Source organism: Mastacembelus armatus, chromosome 1 (genome assembly GCF_900324485.2).
Source record: "Mastacembelus armatus chromosome 1, fMasArm1.2, whole genome shotgun sequence".
In the NCBI taxonomy this organism is placed as follows: Eukaryota; Metazoa; Chordata; class Actinopteri; order Synbranchiformes; family Mastacembelidae; genus Mastacembelus; species Mastacembelus armatus.
In genome coordinates, this window is record NC_046633.1 from 9482846 (window position 1) to 9506916 (window position 24071).

The following is a 24071-nucleotide window of genomic DNA, read 5'->3' on the forward strand; positions in this document are numbered from 1 at the left end:
AGATTGATGCAGCAAAAAAAAAAAAAAAAAAAAAAAAAAAAAAACCTGAGTCATACAGAATAAGGCAAAAGAACAAACTGATATGTTAATGCAGCATAGCATTTCTGTGTAGAATTTTAGCAGAATTTGGTTAGAGGGCAAAGGCATATTTCCATGCTTTTCAAATTGGTTTTTTGGGTAATTTTTGCCTTAATTGAGATATTAAAAGTAAATGACGAGAAAAAGAGAGAGGAAAGAGGACGATATGCAGCAAATGTCCTAAGCCAGAAACAAACTGGCAACAAGTCGCACATCTGAAACCACTAGATTATAGGGACGCCTCTCCATATTGCATGATAACATAACATCAGACGTTGGCTGGAGATTGGAGCAAAAAAAAAAAAAAAAAAAGCCTCTGAACAAGATGCTTTTTATATAAAAGTGATAAATTCAACAAGTGCATAAACACATGACAAGCTGGACATAAATGGATGGAAACAGTAAGGGCAAAAAGATGAAGAGGCTGAAACTGACAAAAACTAAAAGGAAATGGGCAGATGCAAGGCAAAGAATATTTGATTGCATGTTTTGCTTTTCATTGTGTCTTTTATTTATCAGCCCAGTTTTCATTTTGGCTCCTGTTTTAGATGTTATTATAAGTCATATCTTTTAAATTAAAATGTATATTAGTTTTAAGACGATTATGAGCTGTTTGATGTTTGTCCTTTTACAGTAGTATTTATAGATAGGTGACAAATTAAAGAGGGGAAAAAAGGAAAAAAAAACTGACTGCTTGATCTGGTGGTTAAGTTATGGGTGCATGTGATCACTGAATGGTTTGATGAGTATGAAAAAGATGTGACACTGTACAGTCTGGCCTTCACGGTCATCAGACCTCAACCTAACTTAAAACTAGCGGAAGATTTTGGACTGACACGTTAGACAGCGCTCTCTGCCACCATCCTCAAAATGCCAAATAAAAGAAGAATGTTGTTCATTCCTCCAGTAGAGTCCAGAGACTTGTAGAATCAGTGCCAAGGCTCATTGAAGCTTTTCTGACAGCACTATAAAGCCAACACCTCACTTAGACTTATGTTGTTTCTTCCTTTAATTTGCCACCCGTCTGTATATCCCCTAAGCATTTTGAGGTGACAGCTGTCATCACCTTTGGAGTGTAATGCGGGGTAAATAGAAAGAGAAGTTTATTTGTTTATACTCAGTGGCTTTGCGGAGCAAAAAATCATTCAGAAGCTGGATTCACTCACATTTTGACTCAAATTCTCTTTATTGGTTTTGAGAGGAGAAGATAGATTGCTGGATGACATTAGTACAGTGATATTTCTTTAGAAAAAAAAATATTTAGATGCTGGACTGGGTCATATTAATCCTGGAGCGTTGCTGTTACATCCACATCAAAAGCGCTTAATGTTAAATTAAAAACCTGAATTCCCCTTCAGGGATAAGTAAAATTTATCTCATTGTAGATTATTTTACTTTTCACAAATGTTTGGCATGGTAGCTGAATTTTTGTGGTTTGTCACAGCTGAATTTTTGCTTTTTCTGGTCTAATCCTTAGTTGACTGGACATAAATTTAATTCATAAATCTCTTTCTTCCATGAACTGGTGACATCATATGACAGAGACAGTGACACTAAATGCAAGATGTTGTTATTGATGGTAGTGTAGATGAAGTGGCCAGTGTTTCTATTGGGCAAATGCTATTTTTGGCAGCAGAGGAAACTGTTTTACCAATCAGGAGCTACAGTTTGTGATTCGACAGATGCAGGCAGGTGGTTCAACCAAGACTTTGAAATTAATATGGTGTTACTTCATGTCCATTTGTCCATTTTTCACTTTATTGTTTAGTTTTAATTTGCTGATAGAAAAAATTTATATAATACATTTCATCATAGTCCTCATTTTCAAAGATGACTTTATATTTAGTTTTAGCATGTGTTCTGTTTTGAAATACAAGCTGTCAACAAATAAGTTTTTTTCATAGTTTTGGTTGTCAAATGTGTCAGACAAAAGAACAGCGCATTCAGCAAGTACAGATTTTTTTTAAGCATGTAATAATGTGAGAGCTCAAAGAACTCAACTTTCTCAAAAAAAACGTCATGTTTCTGTTTACAATAGCCGGAAGGCCTCCAAAACTGAAAAAAAATAAGAGGGATGTCAGTGACTGAGCTAGCAGAGAAACCAACTTGGAAAGGTAAGAAAGATGTTTGAGGGCTCACAAGTTCATAAAACACTCAAAGTATCCTTGAAGGCTGTATGTGATGTGTGAAGGTTGGCCTACTTGGAAAGAAAAAGATGAAATATTTTGAAAATGCTAGCCCTGAAATGTCTTGAAGGAACAAAATGATAATTGTGGACTGATTGATTTACCAGTTTTTCAGGGTTTATATGTTCTTAAAAACATCCTTTTATGTATTTACATCCAATGGGACATCATATAGTAGTGCTGAGGTATAGAAGCACAGAAACATTAAAAGAATGGAGCAGGTTAAATATTAAGTGTTTTGGGCTGTACGCCAAGGTTTTAGTTGCATAGTTTCAGCAGAAAAAGAAAAAAGAGTGAGGGGAAATGTCTGGTTATCAGACAGAAAGAGAGAGAGCAGGGGATAAAAAAGTCTAGTCCTGCAGCAGCAGTATGGGGAGCTAGGGCAATGCTGCCTGCAGCCTCCATGAACTGAATAGCAAGTAGTTTGCGAGGGAGGGACTGAAGGAAGGGCAGCAGGAGAGAAGAGAAATGAGGGAGGGAGAAGCTGAGAATAGGTTAGAGAGGGTGAGAAAATAAGAGAGTGGTGTGATATCTGTGAGAGCAGAATTGTGGTAAGGAGAAAAAAGCGAGTCAATGGGGTGAGAAGAAGGTTTGAGTATCACTGATGTACTTTTGTTTCACCACAGAGCTGAAAAAGTCGATTTATCACACACACACTCACACACACACACACACACACACACACCGACCTTATACATGCATAGACAAACATGACGTGGCTGTCTGTGGGTAACTGGTACTGTTTTTGAAAACAGTGAACTCTTCAATACAAGTCAAAACCGAGCTGCTAGAACAGCTGGGTTAATCCAATTCAAGAACCTGTATACCCTGTTCCAGGAGACATAATCCTATTTCATCATTTTCGTTTTCCTGCATTGCATCATTCTCCACCCTTGTGTAGTGGATCAGACAAAACACTGACATGTTACAAAGTAAGGGATTTCCATGTGTAGACAATGGACACAAAACAGACATTAGCTTTGCTGAGGTTTAAATTCTCAAGTACTTTTCAATTAAATTAATACCCATGCCAGGCCTGAGCATCTATGTATATCCCTATGGTGTTTCTTCTCTGTCCTATATTATGCTGTTAACACTGATTTCTTGGACGTGTCTGCACAAGAAGTCACACAGCATGTGGCGATGTAAGAGGTGTCAAATTTGACCTATTCTATAATCGTGTTTATATCTTTCTTGAATTTGAAGTGTGCTGTACAAAGAAACACGCTTACTTGGTGTGTCTATACATTATCCAACTTCACAATTGCCTCAGACTCTATCTGAGCCTGCCTGATGGTCTTTTTCCATTCATTGCCTGCAGCTGTCAAAACTACCACTCTCTATGTGACCTCTTAACTACACTGTGTAGAGAACAGGATTACAAGTCAGAGAGGTAGCTACAGAAAACTGAAATGACTGACCACAAAACAAAACCTTTTCAGACGCTGAAGCATCATGGTCCTACTTCATTTTTCAGATGCTGACAATCTAGACACTAACACAGACGTTTCAAGTAGTCCACTGCATAGGCATGCTATCGTGATGGTGGTTGTCAGGGGTAGCAGTGGCTATAAAGAATGATATGTGTGCTTTTGTAAACCAGGATAATGATGACTCAAGATGCTCTTCTGGGTGGGTTGCTGTGAAGGTAGCACTAATCAGGGATTAGGGTGGGTTCAGAAAAGGGAATAAATGGCCTCAAGTGTGACAGCGAAACAGAGCTACCAGCGGATCAAATAAAAACCTGCTAATGATAGCATGATAACACTAATATTTATACTACCTGCTGCGGCTGAGCCCACCATAGAGACAGCCGCTGTGTGCACAAACAACGCAGATATACAGTACGGTGCTAGTCAACAGTGTGTTCCTTCGCTGTAATGATGCACAACGCATCAACTTCAAAGGCTGGTGGAGCTGGCTGAACTGGTAAAATGATTATGTCTCCTATTATCCTTTCATGTGGGCTTTGTCAGTCCAGCCACAGTAGCACAAGAAACTGACACAGTTGTCGCTGCTATTAGTTGTGAGGAATGAGGAACAGTAAAGCCAGAGAATGTCTGGACATGTTGTAAGTGCACGGTGTGAGGATGGATCAGGGTATAGGACTTACTGTCACGGTGGGCGTTTGGGGATTTATGTCTTTACGGAGTACATCTATTTGCTTTCTTAAGCTGACTCATAAAATGTATTCCTACAATGGCCCCAGCTGTACGAGTCAACCAGTATTTTCAGGAAATGACATGCAGACATCACCCTTGAAAATATTGGCTGTCATTTATCAAACCGTCTTGGAAATGGCACCGATTCAAGCACTAGGAGAGACATATGATCCTCTCTACATATAATTTATTAAAATGTCGCACAACTTCTAAATGAGCACTGATTTGATCACAGAGTGGTAAATTGATTCTGTTATGAACATGCTACACCAGTTCTTTATTTACATACGACAGACCATAATTTATGTGTTTTTGGAAACTCTTGGTCTATTAAAAGAAATGTGGGGGTGCAGCAAAATTTCCATATGCTACATGAGAATGCACAAAGCATAGCAAAAGATCAGCTGTGGTTAATGAGATTGAATATAGACTAAATGAAGCCAATGTTGGTTAATCTTCGCCATCAAGACCTTTCAAAGTGTTAGAGAGAGCATGGATCTCCATATTTAAATGAAGAATTGAAGGGTTTAGTAACAATAATAATTTATAAGATTACTGAATAACAGATTAAGTGTATGACATAAAAACGTAATGCACTATACAGTATGTGCAAAATGTCTTAGTGCAACACTTTCACAAAGGGCGGACACAGTTAGATTACATGTATATGCAGCAGGAAACCTGAAACGCTGGCTACTTTTTTGAAATGTGATATTAATTTTTTTTTCTTGCCTGGCAGGCAGAGCACACCTGAAGCGACATACCAGACACTTGTGGGCATCACAAGGAGAGTGAAACGTCCCCCTGGGATGGCCAGCCTTATTTTCAATGCTTTGACCGGGTCAGATCTCTGCTGTGGGCGACCATCTTAATTACACAGGACCCATCTGGTTGACAAGGCTCTGGTGCAGGTGGACACCGACACCAGAAGACACCAGTTGATATGTGAAGGACATCATGAATAATGTTGATGCCTAGTTCTTGCTAATAGTTAATGTAGCCAGTTCTTCAAAACTAAATTTAGAAAGAATGAACAAACAGCCTGTAAAGACCACAACATGGACTAGCTGGTTGTGTTGGAAAGGTAGATTTTTTTTTTCATATAACCTAAGAGAATATTGATATCCAAAAAACAAAACAAACAAACAAAAAAATGTAAAATGTGCAATGATGGTTTAGTATTTTGTAAAGGCCATCATGAAGACAAACAGTAGCTGAGGATTTCAATTATTCCCCTGAATTGAAGGCTCTTAAGCTGCATATAGGAATACAGGAAAGCACCACCCACAGGGACAGAGTTTAGCAATTTGTCAACAAGTTCCTGGTTGTGTAAACAAAGGGTGATTTTGATTGGGCTCTAGATTTCTAGGTTTGAAATTACTGGGGTGGAGACGGGAAATCATGCAAAAACATTTTTATGCAGAAATACACAGGATACACACTTACACACCAGCACAAAGGCAGCAGTGAGGAAGTGAGGCTGAGAATTTTTTTCTCTATTTAACTGCCATTGTCTGCTGCCAGAGACAGCTCTCTGCGTTTTAATCAAGGATGCAGTTTTGAATTTAGTGGCGCTGTGATGTGATAACAATTGTATTTTTTCCTCTAACTGAGTGGGGCTTAAGGATGTGACTTCAGGTAACATCACATTGCACAGATCTGCTTCACCCTTTATCTGGTTACATATCTGTACATTGTGCCTGTGGTCAATTAACAATATGCCATGATATTGATCTGCCTATAAGAGGGTAGCTAATGCTGGGGGTGATCCCATCTAATGACATATATGGGTTGTTATCAATCTAAACAACACATATAAACAACAAAAGGATGGTTACATTAAATTTTCTATAAAAAGGGACACTAACAGATGGCATTTTCTCTCAGCTAAATGAATATGGTGCATTATATATACACATTTTTAATTGCAGTGCAGTGTTTTTTAATCTTTAAGTTTAAATGAAATCTTATGGATGGAAATTTATATTGAAGATTCTAGTCAACGTTTATAGTGTGAACTTCATGTTTTTTAAATGTATAGCATTAACTCTATGTAGGCAGAAAAACAGGTCGAGTCTGCTACTGATCTTTTTGAAGCTGCTCAATTAAATAATTAAGCTGTTGACATGCAAAATGTTTGTGTGATCATGTAGGTGTTTGACAGTGAACATAAAAAGCTATAAAAGTGCTAACATATATACAGTACAGTGTGTTCAGCTGCTATGGGGAGATATTTGCAGTTCTCCACACAGTGAAAGGAGTAAAATAAAAAACATCATAGAAATATATATATATATATATATATATATACACATAAAGATTAGATGAGTAGTTGATCAGAATAATAAAAGACATGCACACTGAAAGAATAAACATTATCCCATACACCTCTGCACTCAGGGGAGAACCTTTATTAAAGCATTCACATCCACATTAATAATCAGTTTCAGCACAGATAGAACAGCAAGTCTGCACACCAGTTCTGTTCCCCCTGTTTGTGCTTTGATAAGACCCCAACCTGATATCCACAGACTGCTGGCTAGTTAATGTTTGCTATTCAGCAAGTACAGACAGACTGAATCAAGCACATTCTGCATACTGCTCCTCTGAATCCCCTGACTTCAGTGCTCGCGAAAAGAGATAACGCCTCATCAACAAATGCAAACCAAGATTGTACACCCTGTGCACAGACTTTTCTCTGTTCTTCTCATTGATGTGATCACTGAATTCCGTACCAGACACCAAGAGGAAACTAGCCACAGTAGCATAAACTGTGGCAGGTGAGCTTGTCCTACAGTTTAACTCTTAACTTTAGCACATTCAGATTTTAGGTTTTGAATGAAAAATCTGAAAAATCTAAAATTTGAATGAACTGAATTATTTTCATAGAGTTCTAACCCCAATAATTCATCTGACATAGAGAAACTACCCTCGAACAACCTTGACAGTTGAATCTAATTGTTACTGTCTAGTTTCAGTCACCAAGGAATAAAAAAAAAACTAAAACATAATCTATTGAGAATGTAACCTTTCAAAAACATTTGAACATTTAAAGTTAATATTACCTTACACTGTTTCTTCCTGGCTTGTGCCATTTTCTTTATATGTAAACAAACAACAGCAGCCATCAACTCTGACACACTAGCTCCTGAAATACCCTGAAGGCATTGCAAAGTGATGTAAAGTTCAAAGCCTGATTTCAACATGCTGGGAAAACAATATGTAAGATATATGACCTTCAGTCCAGAGCAGTAGTTTTATCTTTATATTTTACAGATACTGTGATCAATAAATTAAAAGCTCAAGAAATTAAACATCCTATTAAATTTTTGTGACACAGTAATTCAGTGGGATGGAGTTAGGTTGCCTTCCCCTTGTCTATGTAGGTTTCCTACTGATAGCCTGGTTTCATTATACACCAACACACATGAATGATGGATATTAGGAATTATCCTTTCATCGTCCTTGACCAAGCCAAGGCCCTAAGAGCTGGAGTAGAGGACTCAACAGGGATTAAATACAACTTAAAAAGCTCCTGTATAATAAAAAAGGTATTGTGGGGATTCTTTTGGGTAAACAGCAATGATGCCCCTACTTTGTACTCAATTCCAGGTGCGCTTGTTGTTTATGCACTGTTATACACATATCTTGTTTTCAGATAAAAAGAGCATATCAGGTTGAATTTTATTGTCATTTTAAAGGGTAAGAGTATGGAAAAAAGTGCTATTTGTTGATCCTTGATGCCATTGTACAGTTTTTCCAGGTACACTGCTACAGTAACTGTAAAGCCTCTCTTTGCAGAGACACTAGCTAACTAGCTAACTCCACTAGCAAAGCAGGGGGACACTTTGGATGCAACCTCCACAATCACGCACCATTCCTTGTTCATCTAAACACACTGACCTCCACCACAAGTTCCACCAGACCCTTGTTTCAGGAATGAGTTTAAAGCATTCAGAATATTGCAGAGGCAGTTGCAGACATAAAATGACAAAGAAATGATTATTTGCTCCCCAGGGGGTGGCTGCATTCAACTAGACTGTGGAGATGCTTATTTTCCTATTTCAAAGAGCAGCACACCGAATGCATATTGTATATTATATATAATATGCAGGTGCTCTGCATTTGAAATATACTGCAATCACTAGAATAATCAAGAAAACCCTAACATCTGTTGTGTTACTGCACAGTTTGGGTGGTATGCTTTTAGTAAGTCTATGACACATTGATCTGTGAAACTGTTACATTAGCCACATAGCAGAGTGAATGCAGCCCACAGGCATAACTAAATGGACTGTAATATAGCCTTAAAGTTTCTTATGGTTTCTGCTAACTACTTATTTGTCTTTTTTAACAGTTTTTTAAAAAATACTTTTATACAAGGTCTAGATATTTTATCTGTACTGGAAATGGACAAAACATTCTCACACATACTTCAGTACCACACTGCAGTTTCACAACTAAGTTGATGTCAGTGTAATTTTATCTGCAGAGGTTAACCTAATAACTGAATGCAATCCTGTTTGTGTCATGTGCTTCCCGTGACAAAGAAAAGCATGGCAGTAAGGGATAAAGGTGCAATTATTTTATCTTTTTATTATAATTAATAATTTGCTAAAACTAGTAATGAATGTCTTGCAAAATACTGTGGCCAGGCATACTGTTACGGGAGGCGGCATATTTCTTCACTGCAATTAAAACATTGTACACTTTATTCTGAAACAAATCTGACTGTTTTCAATCCCTTGGCGTTACCCCTATTTGGCCTTGGGCCACATATTTGTGTATTTATACTGCTTTGTTAGTTTCACTTTACTGATACAAAAGAATACCCCTCTGACTTTGGAAGATGTCTGTGGATGTTTATCAAATGTGTTTGTGTGTATGAAGAAAAAAGGTGGCATTCAGTTGTCTCTCACAATATTTGTAGAGGGACCTCATTTATAAACATTGTGTACACACTTTCCATGCAAGACCTGGCATTCATAAAAGTCAAGGTGAGGTAAGAATTTGCTGGTGACCCTTGCATACTTTTTGATGAAAAATATACTTTCTGTCTTCCTGCCTTAAATCAGTTTTTGCAGGATTCTGATGATCAAACCAAGAAGGAATATTCCAAAGTGAACAGGTTTTCTGTTGCATTATGCTAAAATGCAAGTTTATCTTCTCCTATGAGTAAACTTTAAGGTCACTCTGGGCCACAGGGTCAAAAAGGGTTTTAAATTGGCCATTTTAACATCAGATACTGTAATGTGATATAGCAGAAAAAGTACAACATTAACCATGGCTCTGCTCAGTGTTCCTATAAAGCATGACACTGTGACAGCGAATCATGATCAATATCAGAACCGTAAAACAGGAGCAGCTAAATGGAGTTCGGCCATCATTACTTTTAATATTTGCATCTGTGCCTTTCCTCCTGTGACATGTCAAAATGTCCTCCATGAAAAAGGCCAATGATGGTGCATAATGACATCGTACATGGCGCCTACTTTCCTTGAGTATGGGGTATGACACATCATCTGACATCTCATTGTGCCAATCTTGAGGTGCACTAAAGAAAGAAAGAGCTCATAGTCATTCTTATTAATATTTACTGTAATTTGGTAATCTTATCATGTTTTTTCTGAAATGTGTCATGCATTTATTCTCAAATTTAATTGCAGAAACATATTGTCTTCTGTGTTTGTTTTCAGGTCAGTCTGAAGTGGGAAATGATGAATGCTTCATTAGGCAAAGTCAAAAGACAAATTTAGGAAAATTGGGTAAAAACCTGGAGTATCTACACAAAATTTCAATGTCATTCTTTTTGACGTTAGGCACACAAATTACTATCCAAGTAAGACATCTGTAAATGAGAGACAGAGCCCCATGTATGCCACCATCTATGATATGATGCTAAATGAGCAACATGGAGGGTCTTGGCATCAGCACTTACATCAAAACAGTTTCTGACATAGAATTACTGCAAGCACAATGCAAACAGAGTTTTATTTGTGTGCAACAGAAATCAACAAATTTTAATTCAAGGCTCAAGATATAAAACATAATGTGTCAAGTACCTTTCCTGTATTACAAGGTTCATCTGTCTCTTGCAATACTACTCTCTAATGGCATTTTATGCAGAGTTCTATGCTACTGTTCTTAGCTTACCTTGCAGTAAAGACACTGGGGTTAAAGGCACAAGTGATTTTCTGTCTAAACTTACAAGTGTTTCAGCCTTTTGCATCAGAGGTGCCTCTGTTTGCGGTATTCTGCTCTGCTTTATCCTAACATAAGAGAGACTAGTGGACATATGAAGAATGTGGAGGCTTGTTTGGCTCTGGATGAGGCAATAGGCCAGAGTAGTCAGGGCTATCAAAAGTCGGGGGTGGGGAGGGTGCGATGGGAAGCAGGGCTTTGAAAATGGGCTTGGTGGCTTTCTGTGGGATTTCTGCATCATCTGACAGCAGAACAAAGTTCCTTTGGCAGACAGACTGTAGTCACAGGCGCTGTCTGATCTAGTCTCTGAAGCCAAAAACATTAGAGCCAGAACACAAATGCATAAAGAAACACACTAAGTGAAACTGTTGAAACAGGTTATTGAATTAAATACTGTATATGGAAAACCCACACACACCAACCTGCCAAATGTGGGTGAAAACTGGCAGTGGCGGATAGCTGTACATTTTTACCAGGCGTGGTGGCGGGTGAAAAATTCTAATCTTGTTTATGTACAAAAGCATGTCCAACACTGAGTGTGACTGCGCTGTTTTGACATAGCAAAATCATTCTCTCTCTCTCTCTCTCGCTCTCTCTCTCTCTCCACAGGGAACATCTTGCAATGGACATAGCTGAAGGCAATTTACATCCATATTAATTATCCCTTTCACACACACGCATACACACTGATGTGCTACCACCAAACTCTTCCACTAAACAACCCAACACTCAAACCATGATAATTAGTAGTTCTACAATTTCAGTTTGTAAGAATATTAAAAATAGCGTCAAGGATAATCATTATTATTTGAACTATTTTTTAAAAAGTTTTAATCAAGAGGCAAACAACATTAACAAACAGCAGCTGTTGTATTTAAGTGATAAAGACTGGAAAGTTCATTTTGGGGCCTTTTGATCTCCTCTCTCCTTCTGGTCGATTAAGTGATTCCGATGGTTTGACTGGACCATGACTGCTAGTGCAAACAACCAAATCACATCCAAATATGTATAATTTGCAATGCCTGTTAGCACCCCTAAATATGAGGCCATATGCTCTGCTGGAGAATGATGGATCACTTTCTCCAGTATAATGGAGAACAAGATTGTGTTGTGTTGTCTGTTGTGTTAACTCTTATGATCAGTAATAAAAGCATTTGCATAGTTTGCTCCCACTCAGTCCTTGCAGCAGTATCGCAATCTGTAATACATATTCTCTATTCATATTTGACTATATGCTTTTTTCGTTGTTATATGGATTGCCAAGCACAGTACTTGATATGTCCCACAAATATACACTCAAGGACATGTTATTAGGATAACATGCTAGTTAATGCAACCAGCCAGATCCTTAGAATAGCTGTAACTCAGTAGAGACAATGTCAAGAGGTACAGATACTCTTTGACCTAACATTTAAATGGAACTGGTTGTCAGTGTCAGGTGTGGAGGTTTCAGTATCTCAGAAGCAGCCACCCACGTGGACTGTTTGAACACGGTGGTGTATAGCGTTTAGAGGAGAGAACAGTGCAAAAAAAAAAGAAAGCGTCAGGAGTAGCTCTGTGGGCAATACAGCAAGTCAATGAAAGAGAAGGACAACATGTTCAGGGCAACAGGAAAACCACAAACGCACCAAGCTGCTTAGCACAACTGTTTGGAGAGGAATAATTCCTGAATGCACCAGCAATTCATCAAACCTTGAACTAAACATTCTGAAGAAGAGCAAAATGCTTTAATGGATACATGATGGCTGAAGCTGGATGATTAAAAAGAGCCTACAGAATCATGATTTATGCTAATTATTATGGGCTTTTAAGGACAGTTATCAAGTAATTTATGGGTTTAAAAAAAAAATCAAAGAACACAGAACAAATTACTGATCATTTTCCCATTTTAATGTCCCTCTTGTTCTAGCATGTACTCTTAATACTTCTAACCTGTTGTACAACCTAAAGCGCCTGTGTGCATTAGAATATGTCACACAGGCACTAAAATATGGAAAGCAGACGACAGCTCAACTATATATAGCAGCAATATAGACAATGTGATCATTAGACTCACTACCCAGACCAATCACGACTGGAACTGTAATTTTATTGAATTGAGAAAGTTAAGGTCTTGCCTTGAATGCCTTTTATTCAACCAGCACTTCTAAGTAGATGAAGGTCAAGTTGTCTCAACTATAGAAAATGCCATAGAATAAATAGTGGCGGTATCAGAAAAAAAAAACTGAACATGTTTAAACAGGTTGCAGCGGGTTTGTGTTCAAAAAAAGAAAGTTAAAATGTTTTATCATAGCTGCTCGGTTTACACAGTGCAGAGCTTTATTTTTGTGTTGGGAGAGAAACATAAAACTAGAGGCGATTTAAGATCATTCTGCTTCCAAAAGCCACCTCCAGATTTATTGGGACACACAGTTTCTTTCCTACCAATTCCTGCCGATGATAACACTCTCTTTATTTTATCCATTCTGTCCTTGTCAGATTTTTAATTCTTTTTTTGTGTGTTCATATATATATATACATATAGACATATATATCTGTGTATATGACATGTGCAGATCCTCAACACATCACCATGGATAAAAATATCAGTGCGTTTCCAAGCTCAGCATTCAGCTTGCCCTATAAATTCTCTGTCAATGCATCAACCAAAACTTTCACCCACCTCTAAAGCCTCAGACATGGGCAAATCATGAGGCTAGTGCTGTATTGATATTTCCTGTTTGAGCAATTGACAGTGTTTACTGAGGCAAAATTTGCATCACACAAAAACATGTTTCAAGGAGCTGTAACCCATAGTGACAGCCATGTTCCCCCGTCACATGCTCCACTGAACATTATGATGGTTTTGTTTCCTGGTTTGTTTACCTGAGCTGCAGTTTGTATGAGAAAGAGAGAGACGGATCTTTTTTTTTTTGTATTGTGTGCAGGAATCTAAGAATGCATACTAATAGAAAACTTCACTGGGTCACAGTCTTCATTATTTTGATTTAGAAGATTTAGATAAGACTGCAATGGTAAGAATTGGAAATGCCCAATGGTTATTTCAATTTATCTTTAAGTACATTTCTTCTGTTACTTAATTTATCCTCAGTTCCTGACAATATAATGGGGTTATGTCAACTAAAGTACCAAAGAAAAGAATTTAAAAAAAAAAAAAACACTTAAGCTGAAATGAATGAGCTCAGTATTGATGCTCTGTCCGGTTGGAACCTTTTCAAACAGAGAAACTTCTATCTCCTGAGGGTCGCATTTAGTTGCAGATGTACAGTAGAATCATCTCTTGCTGTTTCTTCATCACACCACTGATAGAAACTCTATGGTGTAAGTGTCTCCACCAACTCCCACCACAGTCCTTTCCCAGCTGCCCATCAACATTATCTCTGCAGTGCGCCAATTAGTCATCATCTGCCTTGTTTTGTTGAGCCCGCACAGTCAGACATCCTCTGATTCAATAAATGATTTAAATAATGGGCCTATAATCATAGATGCTGATAGTTGTGAGTCTTATTTGATCCATCAAATCAATTCAGTCTCCAAACAGTAGACCATCACCTCCAACCATTTTATTATAAGAAATACCCAGAACTATCAAATAAAATGATTGCATGCTAGGGGTATACATATTTTATTAAAACTAGTAAATCTGAAACGAACACTGCCACAAACTCCCACTTTTGGCTTATGACTGCTTGTCTTCTAAAAGCCAAGAAAATATGAGATGCCATGTGTGGGGTGCTGATTCCTAAATCAAGTAAAATGGGATGGGAAGTGAGTTTAATTCTCCTTGTTTCTCCGATTTGCACATGCCTGTGTGCATGTGTGTTTCACACATACACAAGCACTCACTGTCACACACTTTCACTCACACTTGTGCTGACCCCAACTCCAAAGCAGGGAGCCAAAGCTCTTAAAGTCTTAAAACTGATGGTCTGGATACTCTCATCTCCTGTTCGCTGTGTCAAGTCATTATAGAGCACCAAGTCATTAGCTGATGGTGTAGTCATCCATTACAGCTAGGAGGGAATATAGCACAAGCCAAGCAGAGATGATTCCAGCTTGAAGATGTCCATATCATGTGAAGGACAATTTTTCATCCCTTTCCTTTGCTGCTCCATATATATTTGTCACTGTCAAGACTTTACTAAATGCTTCAAAATATGAATTTAGAATTAATATCTTGTATCAACCTTGGATTCAAAAATAAGGGTAACATTTCCTCAGTATGATCACTGTCATCCAACAAAGTTAACGTGTATTTTGAGGTTTGACTTTGTCACATTTTTTCAGCCACTTCTACTTTGAAACATCCGACAATGACAAAATGGCTGTGTTGTCTTTTAACTGGAAATTAGTTTTCCTAATTAAAATTACAAACAAATTTGTATCTGCCAAGGAAATCCAGGGCTTAAAACTAATCATACCTTACCTAATGCATAAGAAGATTATTTTATTCTGTTGTAGCAGGACTTAAAAGTTCGATTTTTCACACAAATGTTAGTAACTTTGATTTTACCCAAGTCCTATCAACGCCCTGGTGGCAGATGCTGTATCTAAGGTTAAGTCGTAGAATGCCAGATAGTGTCAGAACAATGTGCAAGGCCTTTAGATAATAGTGGTTCCTTGGTGTAATTACTGTAATCAAACTCCCACATCATTTTTATGCTAGTCTCTGTTCCACTACATGCAGCCTGATAATGTGTTTTCTCAGAGGGGGGGTTTATTTCATATTCAGCATCAGTCTATTTAAAAAGTTTAGAAATTACTTAAGATTTCATAATTATAATACAATTAATTTCCCACTGACCCTAAACGCAGCATCTCTATGTTATCCAGCTGTATGCTGCCACTTTCTGTTACATTTTCTAAGGACAATGATCTTAATTTGAATAAAATCTTTGTGCAAATTTTCCTTCCCTGTCATGAGACCTCAAACTAACTGAACAGCTTTAGAAAGGCAAAAGATACTGAATCATTACAAGCTATTATCTGGAATTCCTGAAAACAGAATCACTTTTTTTTATATACACTTGTTTAACTGATGCCAAACAAAGAAGTGAACAAATAATTAATTAAAGGAAAATATTGAGGAAGTCTGATCTGTACACAAAAACCATTTGGTGACATATTCGTACATGTGACCTTACTGTGCATTACATGTCATCCAAGATGGTATCTGTACATGTACTTAGTAAACATAATACAGCCAAATGTCTTCACCAAATCACATTCCCTGGCGAACAGGCGATCAGTGACATGGTAAACATCTGTGTAAGCACCTCACAAACAACCTGTGATTTTGCCTTTACTCAGTTTAACACTATAGAGTTTCACAGGAACTTAGTTTTGACATAATGGAGAGGATGTCGCAATTATTTAGCTTGTATAACGCATTTGCAAGCAAAGCTTAGGTATCTTTACATAAAATCTATTGCTAATGATAGTTCTAGTCCATAGAACTATATGAGGTTCTCTGGTGACACTAGCCAGGATCACACATTAGAAAATATTAACTCTCACTTGCCAAGAAATAAATTCAACCAGCTGTAACTCTTTAGTAACAGAAATGCAAATTGTATTCTCATTTGCATATTGAAATATCAAAGGTATGGCTTCTGTCAGTAAAACATGCAATGAATTCATAGAGGCAAAAAGGTCAGATGGGTGAAAGTTGGCTGATATGAGGAATGTAAGGCACTGTCACAGCTCATTGTCTTTGAAAATTAATGGAAGAATGAGGACAAGTCTAGGACTGATTCCAGTGATGTGCAAAACAAGGGGAGAGCAGACCTTCACAGAAGAACATTTATGTTATAACTTTGTGCTAATATTATGTGGCAAGCTATTACATTTGTATTCACAATGGAACGCCTAGCCATAACTGACAGTGACACAGAATGCCTAGCTACAGGACAGTATGATGAAATGAAGAATGTCATACTCTAGTCTTGACTCATTATACTCTAGACTTTATTGTTTGAAGGCTAAACAATGAATATCAATAGACTTGTATTGAGTCATTACAAAAATTCATATTTGAAATCCTAATGCATAAGTGATGGCGAGTACATTTATACTGTATCATCATCGCTGGAATTAATTCATGTTTTATGCGGCTATACTTTTGATTTTGAGAGGGAATGCCCTGAATTTCATTTACATTATTTCTTCTTGTTTTTGGCTCTTTTGTATGAGGACTCTCTTTTGATTGTTAATAAGCATGCAAATGGTTCTCCGCTTTAGGGGAGAAACTAATATAGGACACCCTATTGTTCATTGGATGAATGTTATTTTGCAACTCTGAGAAAAAAGATGCTTTCGCACAACAACGTCAAAGGAGGCAGACATTATATGGTGAAAATTCATTTCAGCCAGTGAAGGAGGAAGGGAGGGAGGAAGAGAGACAGCGAGAGAGAGAGAGAGAGAGAGAGAGAGAGGGAGAGGGAAGAGGGTGGGGGATGCGTTCATTAAAGCTCCTGGTTTTAGCCCAGCCCATTCTGAATATGTAAATGTCTCAGGCACAGAGAAAAACACAGCAAGAGAAGAGGAGGGGAGCAGCATGAACAAGTGAGTGAGCGATCAAGAGAAAGAGAGCAAGAGAGTGAGGGAAAGAGAGAGAGCACTCTGAATTGTGAGTGGCTTACGACACTCAGTGAACAGAAGGTGCTCCTGCATGCGCTGTCAGTGTATTGGACTGCTGCAAGGGATTGCGCGCTCCTTTGCTTCCCACATTTACTGCCGCTGCCTGCTTACCAGCACCAGCCTTCAGCAGCCTCTTCCAGCTGGCTGAGGAAACACCCGGAGAGCAAGGGAGTGAATGAAACCTGCAAGCCGCAGGGGATGCGACCAGCTTCTTAACCGAGATGAGCCAGACAGATGACAAGGAATACTGTTACACAAGAAAATAGTAAACAGGGTTCACCTCTTTAAATCCTTTTTTTCCCCTTTGCATCCATCACTGAAAGCATGATTACCCGCTTGAATGGATTTAAACCTTACAAGTCAGTGATTGCTTCCAGAGATGGACGATAATATGTTTTGACAGATCTGCTGAAACTTAAGCAGGAAGGGGAGGTGAAAAGAACAAGACTCATATTTAAAAACATTTTTTTCCTTGGCTTTTTCTTTCTCTGGTTCCCTCTTCTCCCCTCTGATTATTGCAGCAGAGGACTGCGGAGAAGCAAAAGAGACAGAGCTCATGCATGCAGACAGGGGAACTTGCACTTCCTACCATCTCGCTGAAAGCTACTTGGATTCCTTCTCTTTCTGGCTCTTTCACTTGAGGAGAACTAAGACATTGTAAGCCTGCCAAGGATCTGGTGTCCACTGAAAAGAGAGAAGGGAGGGGAGAATTTGTACCACAGTGGGGTCTTTTTTAGATTCGCACATAATTAGTGTTGAGGCACAAAGCGAGACGCTGAATGGAGATTGTCAGCTTTTGGATAAGGGGTGAGTAGGAATCTTTTCAAATAAAATCGATCAGTGAGAACAGTTTTATTTTTTTTCACCCCCTCTACTCTCCCACCCACTGTTTGATATCTAACAGAAGCAAAGAGACTTACTCTTTGCGTTTTTGACAAGGATTCCCTTGGTTAACTAAAAAGAAATATAATATTATTATATATCTTAAATACAAAAACATAACAGGTTATTAATTAATTAAATATGATGTGATGAATATGATATATTAGGTAAGCAAAAAAAAAAAAAAAAAAACAATATCCAGAGTGGTTCAATGGACATTTTCTCAGTGACATCCCTGGATATTTATGCTAATGGATTTCCTTCTAATTGGACTGTACTTAAAGTGGCCACTGAAGAAGCCCCCTGGGTTGATACTGTGTTCATTGGGCATTTTTCTAAGAACAATTCCCTTGGTAGAGGGGGTTTGTCCAAGGCTGTGCCGCTGCGACAGCAAGCTGCTGTACTGCGAGGGGCTCAACCTCACAGATATTCCCCGCAATCTGAGCAGCGCTATGGGCCTGTCCATGAGGGAAAACAACTTGACTGAGCTGCGTGAAGGCCAACTGACTGGTCTGTCACAGCTCACCTGGCTCTACTTAGATCACAACAACATTGACATTGTAGAGGAGGGTGCATTCGATAGGCTAAGACGAGTCAAGGAGTTAGACCTGAGCAGCAACCGGATTGAGAATCTGCCAAATGGCACCTTTAGGCCCCTCCCAAATCTGCGCATCTTGGACCTCTCATACAACAGGCTGCAGGCACTAGAGCCTGACCTGTTCCATGGCCTTAGAAAGCTCACCAATTTGCATTTGCGCTACAACGTTCTCAAATTTGTGCCAGTGCGGATTTTTCAGGACTGCCGGAGCATGCAGTTTCTCGACTTGGGATACAACCAACTGCAAAGCCTGGCACGAAACTCCTTTGCTGGCCTCTTCAAATTGACTGAGTTGCATCTTGAGCACAATGAGCTGGTTAAAGTCAACCTAGCCCACTTCCCTCGCCTCATCTCATTACGTACTCTGTACATGCACAACAACCGTGCCACTATTGTTGTCAATACCCTGGAATGGACATGGCATTTCTTAGAGAAGATAGACCTGTCAGCTAATGAAATTGAGTACATTGAGCCGCATGTTTTTGAGAGTACACCTAACCTGAAGGTGTTAATGCTAGACTCTAATCGTTTGACATCTGTGGACCAGCGCATCCTGGACTCATGGTCATCTCTGGACAGCATTACCCTGGCAGGGAATGACTGGGAGTGCAGTCGAAATGTGTGTGCCTTGGCCTCTTGGCTGAGTGCCTTCCGAGGCCAGCGTGACAATTCCCTTCTGTGTTCAAGTCCCGACACTGCACAGGGCGAGGATGTGTTGGATGCTGTCTATGCTTTTCAGCTATGTGAGGATCCCCCAATGGAGGTAACTACAGCAGGCCTGTACGCTTCTACAAGGGATCTGGCCCAGGGTGGCTCTGTGTTCCTGGGCCCATTTACCCCCAACCCTTATGAAGGTGAGGGCAGTGAGGTGGTCACCAGTTCTTTCACTGTCACTGTGGGCCATGATGACCTGGAGAGCAGAATGCAGATTCATAAGGTGGTGACTGGCACCATGGCACTGATCTTTTCCTTTTTCATCATAGTGCTCATGCTGTATGTAGCATGGAAGTGCTTTCCAGCCGGAATAAGACAACTGAGGCAGTGCTTCAGCAGTCAGCGTCGTAAGCAGAAGCAAAAGCAAAGCATGCAGCAGATGGCTGCAATTTCTACTCCGGAGTACTATGTTGACTATAAACCTAATCACATTGAGGGAGCTCTGGTAATCATCAATGAATATGGCTCTTGCACTTGCCAACAGCAACCTTCTCGAGAATGTGAGGTGTGACTCTGCTTTGTGAGTCCGTCTTTACCTGTGATTATATGGATATAAAGCAAATCCCTTTTTTGGATACACTGGGGACGGGAATATTGCAGGACAGAAGGAATAAAAGGATCTTTTAGACACTTTTTACACAGCATCTCACTGTGATGTGGAAGGAGTGTGCTTTATGTGGCTGACTATTTCATGGTGGATTTACTGCTACTGCTATCTACTGCTGATTTGAGGCCACAAGGCATAATGGCCACCTGACTCTTGGACCTGTTGATGTTTTACAGAAACACAGAGAGGAATACATTGTGGGCTCTGCAGAGTTTCTCTCATGGATGGATAACTGAGCTTTAATGTGTCTTTCTACTTCAGGACATTTAATTATTGTTTAAAATAAACTGAGACACATAAAAAGGAAAAAAATACCATTTGTATGATGGTAAACAATATTTGACAAGCATTTAAAATATTAAAAAACAAATTTAAGTTGGATTAAAAATGTACAAATAAAAGGTCTGTGTAAAATATGTTAAAAGAAGTGCAAGTGCAAGTGTGGACAAAAAATGATAAAAGATAATCTATTTCTTTTGTAAACTACAAAAAAAATGTTTAAATAAATGAATTGCTATTCACAGTAAACTCATTTGTATGTGAGAAGCCTGTCAGTGAAGAATGACAATAGATGCAGTCATTGCGCTCATGGACTGGAGAGCCACGTCTCTGCAGTGTGTCGAACCAAAAAAATAAAATGAAATAACAATAATGAAACAAAATACAAAAAAGTGAAAGGGACAGAGGGATATCTGCATCTCATCTCCAATGTAAATTCCATGGTCTGAAATTTAGATCTCTTCTGTGTTAAATCTCTCATATTTGTTGTTTTATCACTCACTGTGTTGGCTCGTTATCAGTGTAGTTTCTTTCCCCTACCCATCTGTGAATAGATTCAAATGATCAATTACATTTTAATCAGTTAGCATATTTTCATATTATTATATCACTATTTGTGTACCATCCAAGTAAAGAAAGCAGAGTGTCAATGATCTAAAGCTATGCCTCTCATTGCTTCTCACTTTTTCGTTTTCACAGAGGAACAATGCCTCTTTTCACTGGATCAAGCACACTAAAGACAACAATCACTGAAACCATGCTTACTTAATTGTGTAAATTAGTGCATTGTGAAAGATGTACTGTTACCTGGGTCCTTTGACATGAACAGTATGCTGTGTGGGGGAGGTGTGTGTGTGTGTTTGTGTGTGTTGGGGTGTGGGGGGTGTTGGAGGATCACAACGACTGCAGAAAGAGGGAACAGACTGCTCTCTAGTGTGCGTATTCTCATACTGTGGCAGCATTATACCTATCATGCACCATATTCTCTCAACTTTCACTGCAGGGGCAACGTAAGTTGAATGAATTTGTACCACCTTTTCTGAAAAAAGAAACAATTCAACACATCAAGTTTCATAATTTTTGTGTTATTTTACAATAAATTAAGATAATGTTTTCAACTTGTAACACAGCAGTAATAAATGTTTTAAGAACTCACTGACAATCACCGATATATTTAGTTCATAGAAGGGTATAAAAATGTGTCTTAAATGATTAATGTTGTTGTTGAGCATAGCTGTTTTTTGGGTGTTTTTGAACAAAATGGAACGAGAGGTCAGGAAAACAGGTAATACTTGCTTGGTTCTCATAGGTTTAGACCTAATTTAGAGAGTTTTAAATTGGTGGACTTTAGTGGGGGTGAGACAGAGCCTGGGAGTAAGCCCTGCCTGTGAAAAAGTGCAGAGGATTTAAGGTCCCTCAGGCAATAAATGTTTTGCTGGGATTGAGGATTAATTTTATTTCAACTGGGATAATTATATGTGGTTCTGAAATCAAATATTTTTAAACTGAAAATAGTAGTAATTAGCGAAACAGGCAACAATTTTTTACAGTATTTTTTAGAAATATGGCAGGGATTGGATAAATTTGTAAAATAATTTATTAAAGCAGTGTTAATTCTTGTGATCACAATATGCCAAATCCTGGAGGGACTGACAAAGTAAGCTGCTGGATATACATATCAAATTACCTTCTTTTCCTCCCACAGCTCACAGGATTTCTCTCAGGTAAAATCTCATCACATACTAATCATCCATATTAATGTGAAGGATATGCTGGGAATTCCTTTTTTTTTTGCACAACACTATTCTGCTCTCTTATAAATGCAAAACATAGGAAATGTGCATTTCATGTTGTATTACAAAGGCATGAGATACCTATAATTTAAAATCATAAGATTCCTTCAAAAATTAAAATATTTATATTTATGCATGGTACACGTACAAGTACTTTAACATTTTTGGCTTAATTAACTGTGGTGCACAACTAAATTTATACTTTCATGTAGTGCATGTGGTCCTAAAAGAAAGCACTACACCTTGTGGTTATTTGTTAAGGGGACATGTTTTAGTGAGTGATAATGGCCTAAAGTTGCCGTAGGGGATTTATGATTCATTTTTCATTTATGGCACCAAGGGCATCCCACTTTAAGACTCAACATCGCTGTTAATCAGAATCTGCCATATCATGCGAATGCAAATGACTGCAGTATGTACAACAGGGCATCATGATGAGGATTTATATTATTCTATTCATCTTCACATCCTGGCTAGAATTTTCACCCCTTCAAGTCCTTCACATTCCCTTAAACATGCAATTTCAGGGTATATTTTAGGGCATGAAGTTTCATTTATATAAATATTGGATGATGCCTGGCATAGAGGCCAGTACTGGCTCCGCTATTGATTTCATTTCACTCTTTTCTTAAACAAGCAACCAGGGCAAAAGGTGATGGAGAACACTCTGAATATTTTAAAAGCTTTGAATCCTGAGGGCTGACATTAAATGACTTTAGACTTATCTCTGTCCCTACTCACCTTTACCTTCTCTCTCTCTCTCACTCTCTCTGTGTCCATAAGACCCAGGAAATGTAGAGAAAAACACCAATTCATCCAGCTGACAATAGATCAAATCTCTGCTTGACCTAAGCCTAGAATGACAATTCCCTGAAGGGAGATATGTGCACTCAGACAGTATCCATTACGAATGCCTTGATTGATTATGCTCAGTAAAAATCAATACAGATGAGAGGTAACCAAAATGATCATAGTGAAAATAAATGTATTCATCTCTTCTTCACATATTCAACGGTAAACTGATGTTTGGGGATGACACGGTACATTTAAGAAGAATGTATATGAAAATGTATTATGATTGATTGGGAAGATGACAACTAGCTGACATGGAGATTTGGTAACTGTCTTACATAAATCAAATTACTGTTCAGTCAGAAGAAAGTGGGGCATTTTGGACCTTTTCAAAAGTACTGTTGCACAGCAGAGTGCTTGTTCTGTACTTCCCAGTGTCTAAGCAGTTTGCCAGTCATAGGATATACAAAGGTTGTGTGTACAACACATACAGTATGCCAGTAGGCTCATGTGTACGAAAAGTAAGCATGTGATCAATGTGTGTGCATGTAGTCATGTCTGTGCACATGAGTGGTTACAAGTAAGAGACCGGAATGTGTGATGCCAAGGACTATATTGTTATAAGTGCAATGTGAGAAGAAAAGTTTTTTAAAGAAAGATGAAGACAAAGAGGAAAGGATATATAACAATGAGATGTGAAAATTCAGAGGTTATGCGGCATGCAACAAGTGGGACATTCTGTATGTGTTGACCATGAGGCGAGGGTCAGCGCCATAGGTCAAACACCAACAACAGAGAAACCCTACAGACTCAAACTGTACAGGCAGATACTTTTGCTGTGATCCCAATAAATACAAAATACAAATTAGCTTCACTGTCAATCAGCAAGCATTCACAACAAGCCTGTCAGAGTATTGGTCAAAGTGATTGTGAAAACAGTTAATATGTCTGTGTATATCATAAAAACAACAGTGGAATACAGTATATAAAAATGATGTATGTTTATGCCAGTGTGCCTCCATGTACAGCGTCTGTGCAATGATTGTGTGTCAATGATAAAACATTATGCTGCAGGTCTTTCGGAAATACTATAGCTCGCATTACAACCTGCAGAAAGGGTGGGGGGCTTTAGAGACACAA

General features: G+C 38.5%; 2 protein-coding genes across 4 annotated transcripts in view; one reads left to right on the plus strand and one right to left on the minus strand.

Annotated features, from left to right (window-relative positions):
- The window catches only part of ctnna2 (catenin (cadherin-associated protein), alpha 2), a 306072-nt gene that overhangs the window by 87382 nt on the left and 194619 nt on the right, over positions 1-24071 (minus strand). The window lies entirely within an intron of this gene.
- Positions 18394-19971, plus strand: lrrtm1 (leucine rich repeat transmembrane neuronal 1). The gene has a single exon (XM_026304270.1). The coding sequence runs from the start codon at positions 18394-18396 to the stop codon at positions 19969-19971; it is 1578 nt and encodes a 525-aa protein (XP_026160055.1).